General features: G+C 42.9%; 1 protein-coding gene and 1 long non-coding RNA gene across 2 annotated transcripts; both read left to right on the top strand.

The window, feature by feature from the left end:
- Positions 1–4,740: 4,740 nt before the first annotated feature.
- On the top strand, positions 4,741–6,354 carry LOC145432410 (uncharacterized). The gene is made up of 4 exons (XM_080309270.1): positions 4,741–5,040; positions 5,236–5,426; positions 5,560–5,653; positions 5,835–6,354. Exons 1-4 carry the CDS (start codon positions 4,823–4,825, stop codon positions 6,070–6,072), a joined length of 741 nt encoding a protein of 246 aa, XP_080165396.1. The 5' UTR covers positions 4,741–4,822; the 3' UTR covers positions 6,073–6,354.
- A 10,289-nt stretch (positions 6,355–16,643) lies between these two features.
- Positions 16,644–17,143, top strand: LOC145432112 (uncharacterized). Its single transcript, XR_013912387.1, has 2 exons — positions 16,644–16,835; positions 16,917–17,143. It is a non-coding gene; the product is annotated as an uncharacterized LOC145432112 (long non-coding RNA).
- The last annotated feature ends 8,588 nt before the right edge of the window (positions 17,144–25,731 follow it).

Genomic DNA, 25,731 nt, shown 5'->3' with positions numbered 1-25,731 from the left:
ATCATTCAAACTCTGTTCTGTACATTTTAATTCCGTTGTTTTCATTTAAAGTCTGTTCTGTACATTCTAATTCTCTTGTTTTCATTCAAATTCTGTTCTGTACATTCTAATTCCGTTGTTTTCATTCAAACTCTGTTCTCTACATTCTAATTCTGTTGTTTTCATTCAAATTCCATTGTTTTGATTCAAATTCAGTTCTGTTCATTCTAATTCTGTTGTTTTCATTCAAACTCTGTTCTGTACATTTCAATTCAGTTTTTTTTATTCTAATTCCATTGTTTTCATTCAAACTTTGTTCTGTACATTCTAATTCTGTTTTTTCATTCAAACTCTGTTCTGTACATTCTAATTCCGTTTTTTTCATTCAAACTCTATTCTGTACATTTCAATTCTGTTGTTTTGATTCAAATTCCATTGTTTTCATTCAAACTCTGTTCTGTACATTCTAATTCCGTTGTTTTCATTCAAACTCTGTTCTGTACATTCTAATTCCGTTGTTTTCATTCAAACTCTGTTCTGTACATTCTAATTCTGTTGTTTTCATTCAAAGTCTGTTCTGTACATTCTCATTCCGTTGTTTTCATTCAAACTCTGTTCTGTACATTCTAATTCCGTTGTTTTCATTCTAATTCTGTTGTTTGTTTTAATATTCCATTGTTTTCATTCTAATTCTGTTGTTTTCATTCAAATTCCATTGTTTTGATTCAAATTCAGTTCTGTTCATTCTAATTTCGTTGTTTTCATTCAAATTCCGTTTTTTTCATTCAAACTCTGTTCTATACATTTCAATTCTGTTGTTTTGATTCAAATTCCATTGTTTTCATTCATACTCTGTTCTGTACATTCTAATTCCGTTGTTTTCATTCAAACTCTGTTCTGTACATTCTAATTCCGTTGTTTTCATTCAAACTCTGTTCTGTACATTCTAATTCCGTTGTTTTCATTCAAACTCTGTTTCTGTACATTCTAATTCCTTTGATATCATTCAAACTCTGTTCTGTACATTCTAATTCTGTTGTTTTCATTCAAATTCTGTTCTGTACATTCTAATTCCGTTGTTTTCATTCAAATTCCATTGTTTTGATTCAAATTCAGTTCTGTTCATTCTAATTCTGTTGTTTTGATTCAAATTCCATTGTTTTTCCATTGAACTGAATTTGAATCAAAACAATGGTATTTGAATGAAAACAACAGAATTAGAATGAAAACAATGGACTATTAACACATTCTAATTCCGTTGTTGTCATTCAAACTCTGTTCTGTACATTCTAATTCCGTTGTTTTCATTCAAACTCTATTCTGTACATTCTAATTCCGTTGTTTTCATTCAAACTCTGTTCTGTACATTCTAATTCCGTTTTTTTCATTCAAACTCTATTCTGTACATTTCTATTCTGTTGTTTTGATTCAAATTCCATTGTTTTTATTCAAACTCTGTTTTGTACATTCTACTTCCGTTTTTCATTCAAACTCTGTTCTGTATATTCTAATTCTGTTGTTTTCATTCAAACTCTGTTCTGTACATTCTAATTCCGTTTTTTTCATTCAAACTCTGTTCTGTACATTTCAATTCTGTTGTTTTGATTCAAATTCCATTGTTTTCTTTCAAATTCTGTTCTCTACATTCTAATTCCGTTGTTTTCATTCAAACTCTGTTCTGTACATTTTAATTCCGTTGTTTTCATTCAAATTCTGTTCTGTTCATTCTAATTCTGTTGTTTTGATTCAAATTCCATTGTTTTTCCATTGAACTGAATTTGAATCAAAACAATGGTATTTGAATGAAAACAACAGAATTAGAATGAAAACAATGGACTATTAATACATTCTAATTCCGTTGTTGTCATTCAAACTCTGTTCTGTACATTTCAATTCTGTTCTTTTTATTCTAATTCCATTGTTTTCATTCAAACTCTGTTCTGTACATTCTAATTCCGTTGTTTTCATTCAAACTCTGTTCTTTACATTCTAATTCCGTTTTTTTCATTCAAACTCTGTTCTGTACATTTCTATTCTGTTGTTTTGATTCAAATTCCATTGTTTTTATTCAAACTCTGTTTTTTACATTCTACTTCCGTTTTTCATTCAAACTCTGTTCTGTATATTCTAATTCCGTTGTTTTGATTCAAAGTCTGTTCTGTGTCATGGTCCTGGGCCATGTGGGCCCAGTATTCTTAGTTTTCATGTATTTTTGTATTTTGTTCTTTATTTAGGCCATGCTTCCTTGGTTGATCTGTTACGTTGTTCCTTATGTGTTTTCCCTTCGTGACTCTTACCCCCTGTGTGCCCCTCTGTGTATTTATGAGCCCTCGTCTCTCTTTGTGTTTTATTCTATGTTTTTCCCCAGCCCGTTATGTCTGCGTTCTCCCCGTGCTCTCTCTCTCCTCCTGTTTGAACCTCTGTGTACTTCCTGTTTTACTTTGCCCATCTCCCATCAGTGTTACGTTCACTCCTGCCGTGTCTTGTTATGATTATCAGTGTCACCTGTGTTCCCCGTGTGCATCCACTTCCCCTGATCATCCCTCATGTGTATTTAGTCTCTGTGTTTCATACAGTCTGTGTCGCGTCGTCTGTGTTCCCACCCTCCATGTTTCCATGCCCGGTCTGTTGTATTCATAGCTTTACCTTAGTTCATTCCCAGTTTAGGTTTCTGTTTAGTTATTGCTTTTGAGCTGCCCTTATTCTTGTTTGTTTCTCTTGCGTTACCAGCCACAATAAAAGGCTCGCTTTTGTTTAAAGTTTACTCCCGTGTCACTCGTGTCCGCACCTGAGTCCTCCACGCACTCTCCACACGGTCTGTCACAGCGGACCGTGACATTCTGTACATTCTACTTCCGTTGTTTTCATTCAAACTCTGTTCTGTACATTCTAATTCCGTTGTTTTCATTCAAACTCTATTCTGTACATTCTAATTCCGTTGTTTTCATTCAAACTCTGTTCTGTACATTTCAATTCTGTTTTTTTTATTCTAATTCCGTTGTTTTCATTCAAACTCTGTTCTGTACATTCTAATTCCGTTTTTTTCATTCAAACTCTGTTCTGTACATTTCTATTCTGTTGTTTTGATTCAAATTCCATTGTTTTTATTCAAACTCTGTTTTGTACATTCTACTTCCGTTTTTCATTCAAACTCTGTTCTGTATATTCTAATTCTGTTGTTTTCATTCAAAGTCTGTTCTGTACATTCTAATTCCATTGTTTTTATTCAAACTCTGTTTTGTACATTCTAATTCCGTTGTTTTCATTCAAACTCTGTTCTGTACATTCAAATTCTGTTGTTTACTTTCAAACTCTGTTCTGTACATTCTAATTCCGTTTTTTTCATTCAAACTCTGTTCTGTACATTCTAATTCCGTTGTTTTCATTCTAATTCTGTTGTTTGTTTTAATATTCCATTGTTTTCATTCTAATTCTGTTGTTTTCATTCAAATTCCATTGTTTTGATTCAAAATCTGTTCTGTACATTCTAATTCCGTTGTTTTCATTCAAACTCTGTTCTGTACATTCAAATTCTGTTGTTTACTTTCAAACTCTGTTCTGTACATTCTAATTCCGTTGTTTTCATTCAAACTCTATTCTGTACATTCTAATTCCGTTGTTTTCATTCAAACTCTATTCTGTACATTCTAATTCCGTTGTTTTCATTCAAACTCTGTTCTGTACATTCTAATTCCGTTGTTTTCATTCAAACTCTGTTCTGTACATTCTAATTCCGTTGTTTTCATTCAAACTCTGTTCTGTACATTCTAATTCCGTTGTTTTCATTCAAACTCTGTTCTGTACATTCTAATTCCTTTGATATCATTCAAACTCTGTTCTGTACATTCTAATTCTGTTGTTTTCATTCAAATTTTGTTCTGTACATTCTAATTCCGTTGTTTTCATTCAAATTCCATTGTTTTGATTCAAATTCAGTTCTGTTCATTCTAATTCTGTTGTTTTTCCATTGAACTGAATTTGAATCAAAACAATGGCATTTGAATGAAAACAACAGAATTAGAATGAAAACAATGGACTATTAATGGTCCGTGTACTTTTCGGTATTTGAAGTTTTGTTTCAGAAACCAAAACGAAAAAATGATATTTAAAAGAATTTTCATTTTTTAAATTTTTGATAAAGAATAAAATGGGCGAAAATAACTTGTTTTTTCATTCGGTGGTAACAAATAGCCGTCATACACTTAAAATTAGACGTGCTTTTTTGGATTTCTTCGTGATTCAAATAATGAAAGTATACTAGCGCAAAAACAAAAAAATAGACGCATTTTCAATGTCTGAAACGGGAAGTACTTCTTCTGCGCATTTTTTTATGGCGCGCGCACACCGTCCCCCACACAAGAGATCAACGGCCTTAAAGTTACACTGGAATAAACAGAGGATGGACCATTACGTTGTTTTTAGGAAAACTAAGAGAGTGACACTCCGGGACGAAGACATGACTGCAGAAAAACTGGGTCGCATCTTTCAGGTAGATATGTAAACTTCGCAAACTTTGCTTTCAGCAGTTTTTTTATGAACGTTATTGTTCTTCCTTACTGCGGAACGGCTAACGTTAACATTTGGTGATTTCATGTAGGCCTACTTTTACTAATACTATGTCTAGCCGTCTTCATTGTGCTAATATGTGAATTGTGCACATGTGCTAATGTGTAAATAGTTATTCATTGACTTTTACCGGCTACTAGCTAATAAGTAAGCCTTTAGAGCCTATTAACCGTGTGCACAGGAGTATCACGTTAGCAGAGCAACGTGATTTACGGAAACTTTTCTTAAACAGGTATCCGCGCATACTCTGTACATCACGGATGATTCAAACGTGGCTATGTTCCCCGGTGCGGTCTCTGGTGTTTTCAGCGCATTAGACCTTACACCCAGAGGTCACTATGAAGTCCACGGAGAAGACATGGAGTCAATTCCAACAGCAGGTTCCAGCGGGCAGCGTTTTGCATTTATGCGAGCACCAGCTGTGGCAGCGTCTGCACCTTCACGTTCACAGCAGGCTACTTCAAGTTCCCCTATGTCCTCCAAAACATTTCAGAGGTAGGATGAGTCTGTGTTCTTGAATATTAAATTACAGAACAGGCAAAATAAAAAGAAACATAAGGTGCATGGATAGTTGAATTGTTAAGAATAGCAAAGCTGTTTTAGTACAATTTGCCTATAGCAATCACTGAATGGATTTGTGGCCTGCTGTCTTTTACAAGATATGTAAAATTATTATGTTTTGTTTTACAGATCAGTGTACTTTGCAGATGTAGTTGGTGGGAGGTTGATTCCCAATAGAATGGTGGTTGTACGATTCCTGGAGTCTGAGGCTACGCTTCAAGGGATAGTAGGAAAAGTGCAAGATGCCATTGGTAATTACAACCCAATAATTTTGACAGATGCACAGGGCAATGCAATTCTGGAGTCGGAGGGCACAACAGGTGAGCCATAATATTACAGCTAAAGCCCATATCTTATGGAGAGACATGTCTTACCAGACTCTTTGTAATATTTATTGGGTAATATGGTATTGGCTTCTAAACAGGTTTCTTTGGTTTTGTTTTTCATCTGTAGGGTCACAGTACTGGAGACAAAATGCACGAAAAATTCTTGCTGTGCCTGAACAAGACTTTAATTGCCTCCAGGGAACAAAGAGGAAGAAACTGAGGTATGTGAATAAATATGTATATACTATAGGATGAACATCAATATAGAAGAATTAATTTGATTTAAATCCTATAATAGCAGTAAGACATCACTACATAAATCATCATCTATCAGTAAGTGATGTGATGTTTCTTTAAGCCAGTAAGTAGCTTTGACATCTGATTATCCATTTTTATTTGTAGCAGCCGTAAAGATGATGACAGTGCCAGTTTGGGAGAAGTGAGTGACAAAATAGAAGAGTTGGTGTTGGCATCTCAAAGTCTGCCAGCTGTCACAGCAGCAATCAAAGAGCTCACTGATCTTGCAGTTGCCCAGAAAGTCACAACCCCCAAGCTGCAGACACTCAAGGAGGGATTTAGCTGCGTGGTTTGTATGAGTATGTTCAAATGTTGCTTAGTAAATACATTACATCTACACTAACATTTTAATTACAATTAAAACAATGTCAAACCACATTCAATCATTACTTTGGACAAACATTTTTTTACCAAACATAGGCTCTTTATTCAGCAGTGTCCATTTAAATACTTAGGCACAGACAATCAAGATGCAGGTCTACTGTAACATAACATTCAAAAGTTTACATGCACATTTAATTTGGGTTCTCCTTGCAATCTTGACTATGAAAGTATAGCTTTTCAAATTGATTACAATGTCAGTATGGGTGACGGTACACTGTTCACAGTAATGTAAAACTAAAAAGTTCACATTTAAAATGGGACTGTAGTTGTGTCACGGCCGGGCGGATCGCACACAGTAATTCGGCGTGCCCGTGTGGCGTGCTGGCTAGACCCAAGCGCGGCGAAGGCTAGCGGTGGGTTTGGAGCAGACACGCAGTTATTCTAGTAATGACCTGAGCACGAAGCGTGGCTTCGGAACGGTCGTTACAGACAGAGAGCGAGCGGAGCCGGGAAGAGAAAAAGGATTGAAAGGGGTTGTAACTCACAGTTGCTGAATCAGGCGGAGACTGACGTCGGCAGAGTTTCGGAGCTCCTGACACGAGGATACTGATGTCTGAGCGGCGAACAGGTGGGTGGCGTCTCTCTTTTAACCCCGGCCCCGTGATCAGCTGATCACAGCCGATCACCGGCTGACAGGACCCCCCCCCCGAGGACCGGCACCCGACGGGCCAGGACGGCGGCGACGGAAATCCGAGATGAGGGAAGGATCCAAGATGAAGCGGGACGGCACCCAGGAGCGCTCATCAGGGCCGTAGCCAGCCCAGTCCACCAAATACTGGACCCCCCGGCCCCGGGGACGGGAGTCCAAGATCCGACGGACAGTGTAGACAGGACCCCCATCGACGATCCTGGGCGGGGGCGGGGCCCGGGAGGGGGGCGCCAGTGGGGAAGCGACGTGCCGCTTAAGCTGCGAGACGTGGAAAACCGGATGGACCTTCATGGCGGGCGGAAGCCGGAGACGGTAAGCCACGGGGTTGAGCCGGGCGGTGACTTCGTACGGGCCGACGAACCGGGGAGCGAGCTTCTTGGACTCGCCGCGCAGCCGTAGGTGCTTAGTGGAGAGCCAGACGCGGTCCCCCGGCCGGAAGGGGTGACCCGGGCGGTGGCGGCGACGATGCTGCCGGGTGTACAGAGCGTTGGCCCGGGAAATGGCAGCCCGCGCCTTGATCCAGGCCTGGCGACAGCGGCGGACCATCCGTTCAGCAGCCGGCACGTCGACCTCCGCTTCCTGATGGCTGAAGACAGGAGGTTGAAATCCATGACAGACCTCAAAGGGCGAGAGACCGGTGGCGGAAGAGATGTGAAGGTTATGAGACAACTCAGCCCACACCAGGTAACGAGGCCATAGCGACGGTTGGGCGGAGACGAAGCACCGTAAGAAGCGCCCCAACTGTTGATTGGTCCGTTCAACCTGCCCATTGGTCTGAGGGTGATAGCCGGACGAGAGGCTGGGAGATGCTCCTATCAGGCGGCAGAAGGCTTTCCAGAACCTGGCGGTGAACTGTGGCCCCCGATCGGAGACTATGTCCTTGGGGAATCCGTGAAGCCGGACGACATGGTCCAGGAGGAGCTCGGCCGTCCGTTTGGCGGAGGGGAGGCCGGCCAGGGCGACCAGGTGCACCGCCTTAGAAAACCGGTCCACAAAGGTGAGGATGGTGTCAAGACCGTCCACAGATGGAAGGCCGGTAACAAAGTCAAGGCCGACATGGGACCAGGGACGTCTCGGCACCGGGAGAGGGTGAAGGTCGCCAGCGGGCGGCTGGGTGGAGGACTTGGCCCGAGCACAGGTGTCACAGGCGGAAACGAAGTCACGGACGTCCCGAGTCATGGAGGGCCACCAGAAGGCACGACGGAGGAGTTGGAGGGTTCTGTCGGGCCCTGGGTGACCAGAGAGCGGGGAGGAGTGAGCCCAGAGCAAGGCCTCCTGACGGCACCGGGATGGCACATAGAGCCGCCCAGCTGGGGTCTCCGGCGGAGGCGGTTCGGCGGTCAGGGCGTCCCGGATAGAGTCCTCCAAGGGCCACCGAAGGGGGGCAGCGAAACAATGAGACGGTAGGATAGGTCCAGGGTCTGACGTGAAGTCGTCCTGGGTGAACTGCCTGGAGAGGGCGTCTGCCTTGGTGTTCTTGGAGCCAGGGCGGTAGGCGAGGTGGAAGTTGTACGGTTCGAAGAATAAGGCCCAACGGGCCTGCCTTGGGTTGAGCTGCTTGGCAGAACGAATATGGATCAGGTTCTGGTGATCAGTCCAGATCAGAAATGGTTCTTTCACTCCCAGGAGCCAATGCCGCCATTCTTCCAAGGCCCACTTGATGGCCAGGAGTTCCCGGTCGCCGACACCATACCGTCGCTGCGTGTCAGAGAACTTCCTTGAAAAATAGCAGCACGGGTGAAGTTTTCCATCCGGGCCATGTTGAGAGAGGACGGCGCCAGCGCCAACATCGGAGGCATCCACCTCCACCACAAAATCTCCGGCAGGATCAGGGTGGAGCAGGACGGGAGCTGTAGCAAACCGACGGATAAGGTCTCGGAAGGCCAGTTTCGCACCAGGGGGGAGGCAGAAGGGCCTGGGCAGGTTAGCTGGTTTAGTGAGGGATGTCAGTGGCGCGACAATGGTGCTGAAATTGCGGATAAAGCGCCGATAAAAATTGGCAAAGCCCAGGAAGCTCTGTAGCTGCTTAAGGCTGGAAGGCAGAGGCCACTGGGTCACGGCTTGGAGCTTTTGCGGGTCCATGGTCAGGCCATTGGAGGAGATGGTGAAGCCCAGGAAGGTAGTGGACCGTTGATGGAAGGCACACTTTTCCAGTTTGCAGAACAGCTGGTACTCGAGCAGCCTGCTTAGCACGGCCCGCACATGGCGAATATGGTCCACTTCGGTGCGGGAGTAGATCAGGATGTCATCCAGATAGGCAAACACCCATCGGCCCAGCATGTCCCGCAAGACATCGTTGATCAGGTGTTGGAAGACAGCAGGGCTGTTGCAGAGGCCGAAGGGCATCACCAGATACTCCCAGTGCCCGTTAGGGGTGATGAAGGCCGTCTTCCATTCGTCCCCTTCTCTAATCCGCACCAAATTGTAAGCGCTGCGTAGGTCTAGTTTGGTGAAGATGCAGGCCTGGGAGAGGGAATCGAGCGCGGTGGATAGCAGAGGAAGAGGATGGCGGTTCTTAACGGTGATTTTATTCAAGCCTCGGTAGTCTATACAGGGGCGAAGCCCGCCGTCTTTCTTCTTTACGAAGAAGAACCCCGCAGCTGCAGGGGAGGTAGAAGGGCGAATGAAGCCCTGTTGGAGAGCCTCAGTGACGTACTCCTCCATGGCTTTGTTCTCTGCGGTTGACAGCGAGAACAGGCGACCACGAGGAGGGACTGCTCCCGGGAGGAGCTCGATGGCCATGTCGTAGGAGCGATGAGGAGGGAGAGCGGAGGCTCGCCTCTTACTGAAGACCTCGGACAGGTCATGGTAAGCCGGAGGGATCCTATCCAGATCGATGGGCTCCGGGGGTGACGCCTCTTCTGGCTTTGAGTCCTGTCCAGTCCGGAGGAGGAGGCAGCGGCGTGAACACCGGGGACCCCAGTCCAGGATCTGGCAGGAAGACCAGGAGACGTGGGGGTCATGTCGACGGAACCAGGGGTATCCGAGGATGAGGGGAGAGGAAGAGGCCGAGACTACTAGAAACCGGATCTCCTCCTGATGATCCCCGACAGACATGCGGACTGGCTGGGTCTGGAACTGGACCGGGTAGGGTTGGAGTGGTCGCCCGTCTACTGAGGTCACCGGGAGAAATCGGTCGACGGAAGTCAATGGGATGCGGAGCCGAGAGGCTAGTTTTGGGTCGATGAAGTTCTCGGCGGCTCCGGTGTCCAGGAGGGCTTCGGATGAGAGCTGTTGGTGTTTCAGGTGAAATGTGACCGGTAACAGAAAACGAGAGGGATCGGAGGAGTGGGAAGGGCCAGGTGGGACACCCCCGCAGTCTACCTGGCGTCGTCGTTTCCCGGCCGTAGCGGGCACTGGGGACGACGGTGTCGAGCTGATCCACAGTAGGCGCAGAGGCCCTCACGCCAGCGTCTCTCTTTCTCCTCTTTGGGGAGTCCACCCAGCTGCATGGGCTCCTCGCTGGATGTGCTGCTTGGGCTAGCCGTGGCTCCATCAGAGGAGGTCGCGACGACGTGGTCCGCTGAGGCTGGAAGGGTTTTAAGGCCCGAGGGGCATGGCGAGGCCGCGACATCACGCGTTGGTCGATCTTCAGGGCAAGGTCCACGGCCTCATCCAAGGTCTTTGGCGCCTCACGGCCGGCCATCTCGTCTCTGATGTAATCAGCCAGCCCCTCTAGAAAGATGGAGCGCAGAGAAGCATCTCCCCATTGAAGCTTAGCAGCCAGGGTGCGGAATTGGGAGGCGAAGTAACAGACTGGTCGGCTGCCCTGGCGTAGATGAAGCAGCTGTGACTCCACTTCCACTTCACTGCTGGGGGGAACGAAAGTCTTTTTTAACTCCTCCACAAACAGAGCATAGTCATTACACGCTGCAGACTTATTGTTGTAGAGAGCCGCGGCCCATTCCTGAGCCTGGCCAGACAAGAGAGAGGTGAGCATCGCCACTTTTGCACGGGCAGTGGCGTATTTAGTGGGTTGACATTCAAACATCATGTCTAAGGTGGCGAGCAATCCATCAGGCCGGCCGTCTACTCCGTTCCACTTGTCGGGTAGTCCGATCCGGGGTTCAGCGCTCACCGGCGCTGGCTGACGTTGCAGCGAGGTGACGGAAGAGGAAAGCTGGAGGACAGTTTCGGTGAGAGACTCCATCTTTGTGCTCATCCGATCCACCACACCGCGAAGATATAACACTTCGGCTTTCAGCCGTTCGAATTCCGCTGGGTCTACATGCGGCTCAGACATCCTGTCACGGCCGGGCGGATCGCACACAGTAATTCGGCGTGCCCGTGTGGCGTGCTGGCTAGACCCAAGCGCGGCGAAGGCTAGCGGTGGGTTTGGAGCAGACACGCAGTTATTCTAGTAATGACCTGAGAACGAAGCGTGGCTTCGGAACGGTCGTTACAGACAGAGAGCGAGCGGAGCCGGGAAGAGAAAAAGGATTGAAAGGGGTTGTAACTCACAGTTGCTGAATCAGGCGGAGACTGACGTCGGCAGAGTTTCGGAGCTCCTGACACGAGGATACTGATGTCTGAGCGGCGAACAGGTGGGTGGCGTCTCTCTTTTAACCCCGGCCCCGTGATCAGCTGATCACAGCCGATCACCGGCTGACAAGTTGCATATATTGAATCAAGTACCTGTAACTTTTTCATTTTTCTTGCTTGCTAATTGAGAAAATGTACTGATTTTGCCCCTCATCAATTATAGACAAAAATATAGACAGGGACTTTCTCAGAACAGCGTGAACAAGAGGAATTACAGAATAACCAAAAATATTCTGCATGCTGTCTGTAAATTTATGTCAAGACTGACTTTGAACCTATAGTTTGAACTAAATTCAACATAAATGGATAACAGTCTCACTTATCTGATTTACTTTTGCAGACATCATTGAGGATCCAGTGTTCTCACTGTGCTGCAGAAGCATTATTGGCTGCAAGACATGTGTGGAACAGTGGCAAGAGACATCACAGCACTGTGCAAAATGCAGGGAGAGTAACAACGGAGTTCTACAAATTACTGGTCTAACAGCTGCATTTTCTGTATTGAAATCTTTTTTTGCAGAGGAGTAATGTAGTGTGTACACACAAATGTTTACAGTCAGTTGATTTTTTTTTTGTCTGTTCTGTACAGTTTACAGATGCAGTGGTTCATACATTTCTCTGAGTTATGTTTATGAGACAGAGCAGAGCTTCTTTGTATGGCATAAAGTCACCATTTACGGCTCTAAAAAACAAATGTGAAATATCAGGATATTTTTCTGCAAAATGACTCTCTGTTCTAAGTTTGTCCTGTTCGGTTGTGAAGGGATCAACTCCAAAAGTCGAATATTCTTTGAGTGCAGATCCCAAGTGCTGCCTGTAAAGGTCTGCTGCTTCAAGTGCATTTGGCAAGAGCTCTGGAGAAATTCTTCTTTTACACCCATGTTCTGCAAAGTGATTTGGTATGCCTTTTCCTGTAAAAAATAGAGGAGGTGTTTAAATGTTCATTATCAGGGTTGTAAGCAATCTGACTTTTTTTTTATTTTTTTTTTACCTGGGATTCTATGAGCATTCCATGATTCTACCACACTTGCAAGACCAATGTTACACAGCTGACAGGTTAGATTGGACACACAGTATCGCACAAGGTTATCCTCCATATCTATCTCCTCCTGGTCCATCAGCTGGAGTAGGGCAGTTTTTAGTGGGTAGTTGACACGGTTGTTGATTTCAGGCCAAATCCTTTCAACTGTGTGGTTCTAAAAGAGTTAAAAGAAACATGTCTTAAATGTACGTAGTAGTACACGTAATAGTATAAGAATTTCAGCTGATGTTAATGGTACTTAAATCTTACTCTTGTGGATGAGGTCTGTAAATAAGGCAGTCTCTCCTGATTGAAGCGATGATGTGACAGCATCTCTTGCATGAACAGTGTTAAATAAAATTCCTTTCCATGGTCTACTCGCACCTGGTCCCACATACCATAGGTGATCACTGCAGGTCTGGTACAGGAAAAATAAAGAACATTTATTAACTATTTTGCTTTAAGACCAGCAAAGGTGTTATTATTTTGAATGTATTCATTCATGTTTTTTTTGGGTAATATTTTAGTTGTAGTAGGACAACATATATTTCTTAAGTTTCTTTGCAATGTCACTGTCATGCTCAGACTTTAGATGTATGTCAGAACAATTGAAAGATATGTGGAAATCCAAGAACCTTGTTCCATTCATAAATGAACACTGATTAATTGCAATAAAGTAGTTAAATGATTCATGTGCAATTCCATTTTATTTATTTTTACATTAATAGAAAATGTTGATCAAAATGTTTGGTAAGTTCTTAATATATTATATTCAGGAACATAACCAGACCCATCTGTTGCATGTCTAATTTAAATTCAAATATTGTAAATTTGGGTGCAGCTCATGTCCAATATGACTAACATGTCCATCAAAACACTTAAGATGAAATAAATGGTTTGAGAGGTTGTATTACCTGAAAACATATTCATAGATGCTCAAGTTGTTTTTGATTGGCATTGTGGAATGACTCACAATCTTTTTACTGAATCCATCTACAGCTAAAACATGGGTGACTCCAAACATTACAAGTTTCTCGTTTTGGTCCAGGTGAACCTTGTGCCCCATGCATTCAGCATGGTACGGTGTGGGATTAAGATTCCGAGCTCCCTTACAAAAAAATCACAAAAATAAATGACAGCTGACTGGATAAAGGCAGATTTGATCATACGTTTGAGGAAGAGTCAAGTAACTGTTAAAGCAGGGCGTACATCTGTTAAACAGAATTAGGCCCTACCATTACATGATGTATATCACAAATATGACAAAGAACATTGGAATACAGTTCTAGTGGAAGATTAAATAACATAGGCTACCTGGCGTCTTGCTTCATGATAAGGTTGATGCACCTCTCTTAAAATTGACCCAATTCGTCCCTCTGCAGCATGTACCCCTTTTGTGGACAGATAGCCCTTCATCATTTTGCGGCCATATGTTGGGCCCACCTGTTTAAAATAAAAGATCATGCTACTACTAGAACAACAAATGTAAAGTAGCTTATTCTGAAAGCAAATGTGTAAAGCTAAAGTATTGTGCTAATTAACTGTACAAATACCAATGAGAGACATCTTTAAAATAACTAACGTTACCCACCACCCGCAAGACGCTAAAACGCGCGGGCGCGCGCACACAGTCTAGACTAACCCCCTTACAACCCAGTTAAGACAACCATACACAGTCATAAGGTGAAGGAAGAAAGTACCTTACCTCATTTATAGCTTGTGTCACCTCAAGCTCCAACCGTGTGTCCGAGAGTCGACAGCTAGTGATTTGCTCAGCACAAAACTTTCTAACATTTCTCGCAGAAAATCCTCTCACTTCCCCGTGTTCATATGACAGACGCTCTGATATAATTTCCGATGACAGGCCTTGTTTTGCCATCTCCATGATCACGTCTGAGTATTTTTCCAACGTCATGATGTCCACACTACAGTGTTTGCCATAAGTTTGCGCATCACTTGTACAGGTTGTTGACCTACTAAAACTTCCGGTTCAGACAAAATAAATAAAGGGCCCTTTCTGGTTCTTTTTTCTTGGGTTTTTCGTTTCTGATGTGCGAAAGGACAAAATGAAAAAAACAATTGTTTTAAGTTTTTCATTTTAGCTTTTTAAGTTGAGAATTAAATAAGTGTCTCATTTTCTTTTTTAAATTATACTTTCTGAAACGAAACTTCAAATACCGAAAAGTACACGGACCATTAACACATTCTAATTCCGTTGTTGTCATTCAAACTCTGTTCTGTACATTCTAATTCCGTTGTTTTCATTCAAACTCTATTCTGTACATTCTAATTCCGTTGTTTTCATTCAAACTCTATTCTGTACATTCTAATTCCGTTGTTTTCATTCAAACTCTGTTCTGTACATTCTAATTCCGTTTTTTTCATTCAAACTCTGTTCTGTACATTTCTATTCTGTTGTTTTTATTCAAATTCCATTGTTTTTATTCAAACTCTGTTTTTTACTTTCTACTTCCGTTTTTCATTCAAACTCTGTTCTGTATATTCTAATTCTGTTGTTTTCATTCAAAGTCTGTTCTGTACATTCTAATTCCGTTGTTTTCATTCAAACTCTGTTCTGTACATTCTAATTCCGTTGTTTTCATTCAAACTCTATTCTGTACATTCAAATTCTGTTGTTTACATTCAAACTCTGTTCTGTACATTCTAATTCCGTTTTTTTCATTCAAACTCTGTTCTGTACATTTCAATTCTGTTGTTTTGATTCAAATTTCATTGTTTTCTTTCAAATTCTGTTCTCTACATTCTAATTCCGTTGTTTTCATTCAAACTCTGTTCTGTACATTCTAATTCCGTTGTTTTCATTCAAACTCTGTTCTGTACATTCTAATTCTGTTTTTTTTCATTCAAATTCTGTTCTGTACATTCTAATTCCGTTGTTTTCATTCAAACTCTGTTCTGTACATTCTAATTCCGTTGTTTTCATTCAAAGTCTGTTCTGTACATTCTAAATCCGTTGTTTTCATTCAAACTCTGTTCTGTACATTCTAATTCCGTTGTTTTCATTCAAACTCTGTTCTGTACATTTCAATTCAGTTTTTTTTATTCTAATTCCATTGTTTTCATTAAAAACTCTGTTCTGTACATTCTAATTCGGTTTTTTTCATTCAAACTCTGTTCTGTACATTCTAATTCCATTGTTTTCATTCAAAGTCTGTTCTGTACATTCTAATTCCGTTATTTTCATTCAAACTCTGTTCTGTATATTCTAATTCCCTTGTTTTCATTCAAACTCTGTTCTGTACATTCTAATTCCTTTGATATCATTCAAACTCTGTTCTGTACATTCTAATTCCGTTGTTTTCATTCAAACTCTGTTCTGTACATTCTAATTCTGTTGTTTTCATTCAAACTCTGTTCTGTACATTCTAATTCTGTTGTTTTCATTCAAATTCCGTTGTTTTCATTCTAATTCCGTTGTTTGTTTTAATAGTCCATTGTTTTCATTCTAATTCTGTTGTTTTCATTCAAATTCCGTTGTTTTGATTCAAATTCAGTTCTGTTCATTCTAATTCCGTTGTTTTCATTCAAACTCTGTTCTGTACATTCTAATTCCGTTTTTTTCATTCAAACTCTGTTCTGTATATTCTAATTCCCTTGTTTTCATTCAAACTCTGTTCTGTACATTCTAATTCCCTTGTTTTCATTCAAACTCTGTTCTGTACATTCTAATTCTGTTTTTTTTCATTCAAATTCTGTTCTGTACATTCTAATTCCGTTGTTTTCATTCAAACTCTGTTCTGTACATTCTAATTCCGTTGTTTTCATTCAAAGTCTGTTCTGTACATTCTAAATCCGTTGTTTTCATTCAAACTCTGTTCTGTACATTCTAATTCTGTTGTTTTCATTCAAACTCTGTTCTGTACATTCTAATTCTGTTGTTTTCATTCAAATTCCGTTGTTTTCATTCTAATTCCGTTGTTTGTTTTAATAGTCCATTGTTTTCATTCTAATTCTGTTGTTTTCATTCAAATTCCGTTGTTTTGATTCAAATTCAGTTCTGTTCATTCTAATTCCGTTGTTTTCATTCAAACTCTGTTCTGTACATTCTAATTCCGTTGTTTTCATTCAAACTCTGTTCTGTACATTCTAATTCCGTTGTTTTCATTCAAACTCTGTTCTGTACATTCTAATTCCGTTGTTTTCATTCAAACTCTGTTCTGTACATTCTAATTCCGTTTTTTTCATTCAAACTCTGTTCTGTACATTTCAATTCTGTTGTTTTGATTCAAATTCCATTGTTTTCTTTCAAATTCTGTTCTCTACATTCTAATTCCGTTGTTTTCATTCAAACTGTCATGGTCCCTGTGCCTCACCAGCTGATTCTGTATTAGGCAACATGTTTTCTCTCTCTCTCTCTCTCCTGCCGGGGCGATGCTCATTATGGGCTCCCGCCCCTGGCCCACGCACCTGCTGCCGATCGGGATAATCACAAGGCCGATTTAAGACAGCAGCACTGTGTCACTCGTCGCTGGATCGTTGAGTTATCAGCGTCAGTCGCTCACTAGATTGTAAATAAGGATCTGTGAGTTCGTTCCGTCTGTTCGCCTCTAACTATAATCTCTGTGTACAGATCTATCCCGGACCTTTCCCTGCCTGCCTGTCATCCCGTGGACGAGTGAGTGGATGGTGTTTCCCCAGTGTGGGGAGTGAAGAGAGAGAGCCTTTGGAGGACGTCAGATTCCCGTCTTTTCCCTCACATACCCCGGAACCCTGGACCCCCCTCCCCTCCCTCCAGCACTTTGTAAATAGCATCACCTGGTGTCGTTGTGTAAATAAAATCTGTAAATCCTGTAAGGAGTCCCGGTCTGCGCCTGAGTCCGTTAACTGAAACCTGACACAAACTCTTTTCTGTATATTCTAATCAGTTGTTTTCATTCAAAGTCTGTTCTGTACATTCTAATTCCGTTGTTTTCATTCAAACTCTGTTCTGTATATTCTAATTCCCTTGTTTTCATTCAAACTCTGTTCTGTACATTCTAATTCCCTTGTTTTCATTCAAACTCTGTTCTGTACATTCTAATTCTGTTTTTTTTTCATTCAAATTCTGTTCTGTACATTCTAATTCCGTTGTTTTCATTCAAACTCTGTTCTGTACATTCTAATTCCGTTGTTTTCATTCAAAGTCTGTTCTGTACATTCTAAATCCGTTGTTTTCATTCAAACTCTGTTCTGTACATTCTAATTCCGTTGTTTTCATTCAAACTCTGTTCTGTACATTTCAATTCAGTTTTTTTTTATTCTAATTCCATTGTTTTCATTAAAAACTCTGTTCTGTACATTCTAATTCTGTTTTTTTCATTCAAACTCTGTTCTGTACATTCTAATTCCGTTGTTTTCATTCAAAGTCTGTTCTGTACATTCTAATTCCGTTATTTTTCATTCAAACTCTGTTCAGTATATTCTAATTCCCTTGTTTTCATTCAAACTCTGTTCTGTACATTCTAATTCCTTTGATATCATTCAAACTCTGTTCTGTACATTCTAATTCCGTTGTTTTCATTCAAACTCTGTTCTGTTCATTCTAATTCTGTTGTTTTCATTCAAACTCTGTTCTGTACATTCTAATTCTGTTGTTTTCATTCAAATTCCGTTGTTTTCATTCTAATTCCGTTGTTTGTTTTAATAGTCCATTGTTTTCGTTCTAATTCTGTTGTTTTCATTCAAATTCCGTTGTTTTGATTCAAATTCAGTTCTGTTCATTCTAATTCCGTTGTTTTCATTCAAATTTAGTTCTGTTCATTCTAATTCCGTTGTTTTCATTCAAACTCTGTTCTGTACATTCTAATTCCGTTGTTTTCATTCAAACTCTGTTCTGTACATTCTAATTCCGTTGTTTTCATTCAAACTCTGTTCTGTACATTCTAATTCCGTTGTTTTCATTCAAACTCTGTTCTGTACATTTCAATTCAGTTTTTTTTATTCTAATTCCATTGTTTTCATTCAAACTCTGTTCTGTACATTCTAATTCTGTTTTTTTTTTCATTCAAACTCTGTTCTGTACATTCTAATTCTGTTGTTTTCATTCAAAGTCTGTTCTGTACATTCTAATTCCCTTGTTTTCATTCAAACTCTGTTCTGTATATTCTAATTCCCTTGTTTTCATTCAAACTCTGTTCTGTATATTCTAATTCCGTTGTTTTCATTCAAACTCTGTTCTGTACATTCTAATTCCCTTGTTTTCATTCAAACTCTGTTCTGTACATTCTAATTCCGTTGTTTTCATTCAAACTCTGTTCTGTACATTATAATTCCATTGTTTTCATTCAAACTCTGTTCTGTACATTCTAATTCTGTTGTTTTCATTCAAATTCTGTTCTGTACATTCTAATTCCGTTGTTTTCATTCAAACTCTTGTTAAGGTTCAAAATATTGGGGATGGACACCAGAGCAAAAACCCACAATAATAATACTGGTCCGGCCGGGTTGAGTCAAACGATGATTTAATGATCACACACGTGGGAGATGGACACTGTATGCAGACAGTCTCAGATCTCGTCTCAAAAAACACATCACCATAGTTTCATGAAATCAGGGTATTAGAACGCCCCCTCATGCGTAGTGACAGGTGTAATACAATCAATGTTGACAATTTTATTTAACACAAAGAATAACATTGTCTCCTTCCCGAGGGCAGACGCTGACTGCCCCCGTCTCCTGGAACCGTCTGTACCCTGCTAAGACACAACATGGCAGCTACAAGGACTCTCTCATTTATTAAGACCATCAGTGTGTATTGCTCTAAATCAAGTATATAATATTAACTGAATATTGCTGGATCAGCTATTTCTACTTAAAACATATTAAAACATGACTAAGCACAAAATCACCAAGAATAACATCTTATAAGTGCTGTGTAAGCGCGTGCGGCCTTCCAAGCTCAAAGCCTTTGCCCTCCATAGATCAGCCAGACTCGCGCTGGCTGTAGCTTTTAACCTTTAATTAACTTGAGCACAACTCTAGAATAAGCAACGAACTGCAATGTGTATGGAATGATCATGGTTACATCTGCAATGGAAAATCATGTTATTATTCTGGTACCTGTAAGGAAAAGATCAAACTAAAGTTATAACAATCACTGTAATGCAAAGGATAATGTAAGGTCAATTTATGTTTAATGCAAAGCTGGTTATATACTTCTGATGAACCTTTTTCCACCATGCTGGTTCCTTGGGAGTGAGCTTTGCATTTTATAATACTCACCTCCTCTGGGTCAGCCAAGGCCTTTTCCAGTTCCTCCATTTCATGTTTGTGGGAAATAGGTGCATTGGTTGCTGTTCTGAATCCTGCTCTTTTCCACTGAGGCAGCTCCACATGCGCTGCTCCAAATGCATATGCCGAGTCGGTGTAGATGTTCACTCTCCTATTCTTGGCTAATCTCAAAGCTCGAGCAAGGGCTATCACTTCAGCTCTCTGGGCCGACTGCTTTCCCTCAATCCTTCCTGACTCTCTGACCTGATAATCTCCTTCTACTCTGCAAACCACCGCGTACCCTGCTTTCAGTCCTCCTTCGTCTCGGTGGCAACATCCATCGGTGAACCAGTCCTCAGCTCCCGGTATGGGTTCGGCCTTCAGGTCCTCTCTAATCTTTTCCTCAATCTGTGCTCTTTTGGCGCAGTCATGTGGTTCCCCTACTCCCATTAAATCTGCCATGTTAATTCCTTCATGTGTGAATGTCAAATTTTGGGGCCTCTAAGACTTTGCTCAGTCTCTGTTGTGCCCGTGGTGACATACAAAATGCTTGTGAATTCACGTATGCCACTATGCTATGTGTAGTAAGTATTTTTAGTGGGTGTTCTCTCACTACATGTGCTGTTTTTTGGATAATTCTAGCGACCCCTGCTGCATGTTGTGTGCATGTAGGATGCTTTGCTTCTGTTGGATGTAGTTTTACACTAACATACATGAGCACCTCTCTACCCCCCCCCCTTTTTTCTGAAACAACACTCCATTTACAATTGAGTGTGTTTCAGAAACATCCAATTAGAATGGCTCATCATAATTGGGTGTGGCTAAATCTGAGGCCCTTGACAAATCCTGTTTTACCCTAATAAATGCGGCTTCAGCTTCAGGCGTCCAAGGCAGCTCAGCCTTAAGGTTTCGAACGCCAACTTGCTTCATTAGGCCCCTTAAAGGGGCAGTTTTGCCTGCATAATCCAGAATGAACTGCCTGCTGTAACCTGTTAAACCAAGAAAAGAAAGCATTTCTCTCACAGTTCGCGGTTTTGGGTGTGTCAGAATTTGGTCTCTGTGTGTGTTCATCAAACCCACTGATTTGTGTGTGATTACCCGGCCCAAAAAGGTCACTTCAGGGCAAACTAACTGCAGCTTGTCTTTACTTACTTTAAAGCCGCACTCCGCCAACCTATTCAACACAACGAACGACGCCGCTGTACAATCCGCTGCTGACGGGGCTGCAATGAGAAGATCATCAACATATTGTATTAATGTACAATCATCAGGCAAATTACATGACGACAGGGCATCGTTGAGCACCTGATTAAAATGCCTGGAGAAAGTGCAAAGCCTTGTGTCAACCGTGTGTATCTGAGTTGTTGGCCTCTGTATGTGAATGAAAAAATGTCTCTGAGTGACTCATGCAGAGGAAGACAAAAGAATGCATTTGCCAGGTCAATGCACGTGAACCACTTTTGGCCACATGTGATAGCTGATAAAGCTGTGTATGGATTTGGTACTGGTGCAGTGGTGGAGAGTAATATTTCATTAATGGCTCTCAAGTCATGTGCCATGTGGTATCTTCCTGTTCCATGTTTCTCCACTGGTAGAATTGTTGTGTTCCACAGTGAGGGAGAGGGCTCTAACACCCCGGCCCTTAACAGGCCTTCTATTGTTTCTGTAATTCCTTCCTCTGCTTCAGGTTTGTGTTTATACTGTGGTCTATTGATTGGTGTGTGTGACTTGAGCTGGAACAAAACAGGAGGACACTTAGCTAGGCCAACGTCCGTGGGCCCTTTTGACCATAGACTGTCGGCCAGATTTGACAGTCCAGCAACTGCGTGAGGATGATCTACTCTCTCCTCACCATGTGTTTTTGAAATTTCTTTATGTTCCAAGATCACTGTATCATCACAGGCACAAGTTATGCGATAGGTTTTACAATTTCGAGCATAAGATAAGTTAGGAATTTGGGTTCTTTGCCACCCTGTGTCGTCCAGTGCTCGCCTGACCATCGGACCTAGATCACCTGCACCATGACCTTGGTGGATCGCCAATGTAATGTGAGGGGTTGAATTTTCTTCCACATTGTACCAAAGCAGTTGTTCATCAGTTAATTTCACAGCCGCGGCTACACCTGTCATGGTTGGCTGTGTGGCAGGCGTGCAAGCAGGAGTGGTGGATCCAAAATGCAGGACTCAGACACAGAAGTTCAACTTAAAGCGCAGCTTTATTGCTGGAAACCCTCTTACTAACTAAAGGCATCAAAAGACAAACAAAAACGCTGGTGGACTAAAACACTGAAGCAGAAAACACTGAACTGGAACTGGAACTGGAAACAAAACACTGGTAACACGGAGGCAAAACACACACAGCTTGTTGAGGGTACGACGCCACACTGACACAGAGAAACACAGGGTCTAAATACACTGGGAAGTAATGAGGAGAATGAGACACAGAAGGAGAGCACAGCTGGGGGAAATTAGAACTGACGAGACAAGCAAGGCAGGACACATTCACATAAGTCACGGACCTTCAAAGTAAAACAGGAAGGATCACACAGAGACGCGAACTTGACACAGTGGAGACAGCAACTAAGAAACACAGAGACATAAACCATAAGGCAGAGGACTCTAAGAACCGAGAGGCACAGAGGGGAACTCAAACATGCAGACACAGACTTACACAGAACAGAGGGGACATAGAGAAACATGAAGGGCAAGGGATCGAAACTAGAATAGAATTAAAACTAGAATTAAAACTAGAATAGGTTGCTCCAGTGTCCACTAAGAAGGGCAATTCTGTCCCTTCTACAGTCATTGACAGCATGGGATCTGCCATTTCCATGCTGTTTGGTCCCTCCGGGTCCCTTCAGTACTGGTCCTCCCTCCAGTCAGCCACTGGATACTGCGCGGCTGGTGCTGCACTCGGGTTTGGGGCCTGATATGCTCCCCTATAGCCATCTCTTGCTCTTGGAGCTCCACGTGCCTGGGATTGGTAGCCTCTTCTTTGATTGTTCTGACGACGTTCTGGGCAATTTCTGCTCCAATGACCCTCTGCTCCACACCTCCAACAGACATTCCAAGGCACACTGCTGAGATTCCCCGTGTTACGAGCTCTTAGTACTCCCTCCGCTGAGCCACCACGCCCTCTGTACGATCCACCGGTTCCCCAATTCCCTGTGGGTTGGTTCTGCCTTGGTGCATTGGCGGGCCATCCGTCATTAGTGCAGGGACCCGGGCCACTATCTGGCCATTCAGGCCCAGGACCAGGCTGGGTCGCAACTATCATCATTTTTTCTGTTTTTTCTTTTTCCTCTTTTTTCTTTTCGCAGGCTTTGTTTCTGGCCTCCGCCAACTGTAGTTTGAGCAGAGACGCTTGTGCCTCCCCCAACTCTTTTTTCTGCTTGTTCGCCCTGTCCTGCTCCAGCTGTAAACGATGTGAGACGTGTCTTTCCCACTGCACCGAATCTGCTACGGCAAAATCTGGATTTTTCTGTAGATCTTCTATGACCTGGTTTGGCAGCCCTGCCAGCACCGCTGAGCGAAACCACGCTCGATGCTCACCTTCCCTACTCCCACTCAGGGACTGACATTTAACTGTCATAGGCCCTTCATTATGAAACACCAGTGGTACCCTGGTGTATTCAACATCAGCTACTCCTCCTACAACCACTGCAGTCTGTCCATTTGGGCCCTGAACTTGTCCTCCCCTAAGGGTCATTACAGGCATGACATGTTGTCGTCCTACAGCATTAGATGTTAATGTGGCCCAAGGAAGTATCTCTGCTGTGTGATACTTGTTAGCATCTCCTGGTTTTGGAATCCAGTTCTTCATTTGGTCTTCCAGCTTCTTATTTTGCTTTTTCCGTTGTTTCAAAGCCTCCACTATGCTCTCCATATCTTCTGTTTCAGCTGTGTCATCCTCCTCCATCCAGGAAGATGCTCCGTTCCACAAGAACATCCACTTGCAACACTTTGCATGAGTTTGCTTTATTTTCTTGATTTGTTGGTTAATTCTCCAGTTAATTGAACGTTTCTCTGCCTCGGTTTGCAGTTGTTCCAGTTGCTGCTCACATCTCTCTCCTTCTATTTTGAGCACAAGACTTAGGGCTATTTTGTCATCCAGCCCTCTCTGTTGGGAAGCAATAAGCTTGCTTAGCTCAGCTTCCATTGCTTTGCATTCCTTCTCAGCTAATTTTAAAGATCCAGGAGAAGCTAAACGAATGGCTCTTTTTAACTGTTCCTGCTGCTCCTTCAGAGGCTTATGGCCTCTGTGCCCAGTAGGTGTCATGGTTGGGCCGTCAGCCATTATCCTAGAACAAAGGCTTACCTCCCTTTTTGTGACGTTATACGGCTCCTCCCCTTGGGTCACCCAACAGCGTCTGCCTGTTAACATTCCGGAACTCTGAACATTTTGGAATGTTCGGAATTCCGGAATTCTGAACATTCCGGAATTCCGAACATTCCGGAACCTTGGTGCATTCCGGAACTCTGAACAGTCCGGAACTTTGGTGCATTCCGGAACTCTGAACATTCCGGAATTCCGAACATTCCGGAACCTTGGTGCATTCCGGAACCTTAGTGCATTCCGGAACTCTGAAGATTCCGGAACCTTGGTGCATTCCGGAACTCTAAATTCCGGAACCTTGGTACATTCCGGAACTCTGAACATTCCGGAATTCCGAACATTCCGGAACCTTGGTGCATTCCGGAACTCTGAACATTCCGGAACCTTGGTGCATTCCGGAACTCTGAACATTCCGGAACTCTGAACATTCCGGAACCTTGGTGCATTCCGGAACTCTTAACATTCCGGAACCTTGGTGCATTCCGGAACTCTGAACATTCCGGAACCTTGGTACATTCCGGAATTCTGAACATTCCGGAACCTTGGTGCATTCCGGAACTCTGAACATTCCGGAACTCTGAACATTCCGGAACCTTTGTGCATTCCGGAACTCTGAACATTCCGGAATTCCGAACATTCCGGAACCTTGGTGCATTCCGGAACCTTGCTGCATTCCGGAATTCCGAACATTCCGGAACCTTGGTGCATTCCGGAACTCTGAACATTCCGGAACTCTGAACATTCCGGAACCTTTGTGCATTCCGGAACTCTGAACATTCCGGAACCTTGGTGCATTCCGGAACTCTGAACATTCCGGAATTCCGAACATTCCGGAATCTTGGTGCATTCCGGAACTCTGAACATTCCGGAACCTTTGTGCATTCCGGAACCTTGGTGCATTCCGGAACTCTGAACATTCCGGAACCTTGGTACATTCCGGAATTCCGAACATTCCGGAACCTTGGTACATTCCGGAATTCCGAACATTCCGGAACCTTGGTGCATTCCGGAACTCTGAACATTCCGGAACTCTGAACATTCCGGAATTCTGAAAATTCCGGAACCTTGCTGCATTCCGGAACTCCAAACATTCCGGAACTCTGAACATTCCGGAATTCCGAACATTCCAGAACCTTGGTGCATTCCGGAACTCTGAACATTCCGGAATTCCGAACATTCCGGAACCTTGGTGCATTCCGGAACTCTGAACATTCCGGAATTCCGAACATTCCGGAACCTTGGTGCATTCCGGAACTCTGAACATTCCGGAATTCCGAACATTCCGGAACCTTTGTGCATTCCGGAACCTTGATGCATTCCGGAACTCTGAACATTCCGGAATTCCGCACATTCCGGAACCTTGGTGCATTCCGGAACTCTGAACATTCCGGAACCTTGGTACATTCCGGAATTCCGAACATTCCGGAACCTTGGTGCATTCCGGAACTCTGAACATTCCGGAACCTTGCTGCATTCCGGAACTCTGAATTCCGGAACCTTGGTGCAATCCGGAACTCTGAACATTCCGGAACCTTGGTGCATTCCGGAATTCCGAACATTCCGGAACCTTGGTGCATTCCGGAACTCTGACCATTCCGGAATTCCGAACATTCCGGAACCTTGGTGCGTTCCGGAACTCTGAACACTCCGGAACCTTGGTGCATTCCGGAACTCTGAACATTCCGGAACCTTGGTGCATTCCGGAACTCTGAACACTCCGGAACTCTGAACATTCCGGAATTCCGAACATTCCGGAACCTTTGTGCATTCCGGAACCTTGATGCATTCCGGAACTCTGAACATTCCGGAATTCCGCACATTCCGGAACCTTGGTGCATTCCGGAACTCTGAACATTCCGGAA

Source organism: Astatotilapia calliptera, chromosome 12, assembly GCF_964374335.1.
Source record: "Astatotilapia calliptera chromosome 12, fAstCal68.1, whole genome shotgun sequence".
In the NCBI taxonomy this organism is placed as follows: domain Eukaryota; kingdom Metazoa; phylum Chordata; class Actinopteri; order Cichliformes; family Cichlidae; genus Astatotilapia; species Astatotilapia calliptera.
The sequence above is the reverse complement of the archived record's forward strand: the minus strand, read 5'-3'. Positions and strand labels throughout refer to the sequence as shown.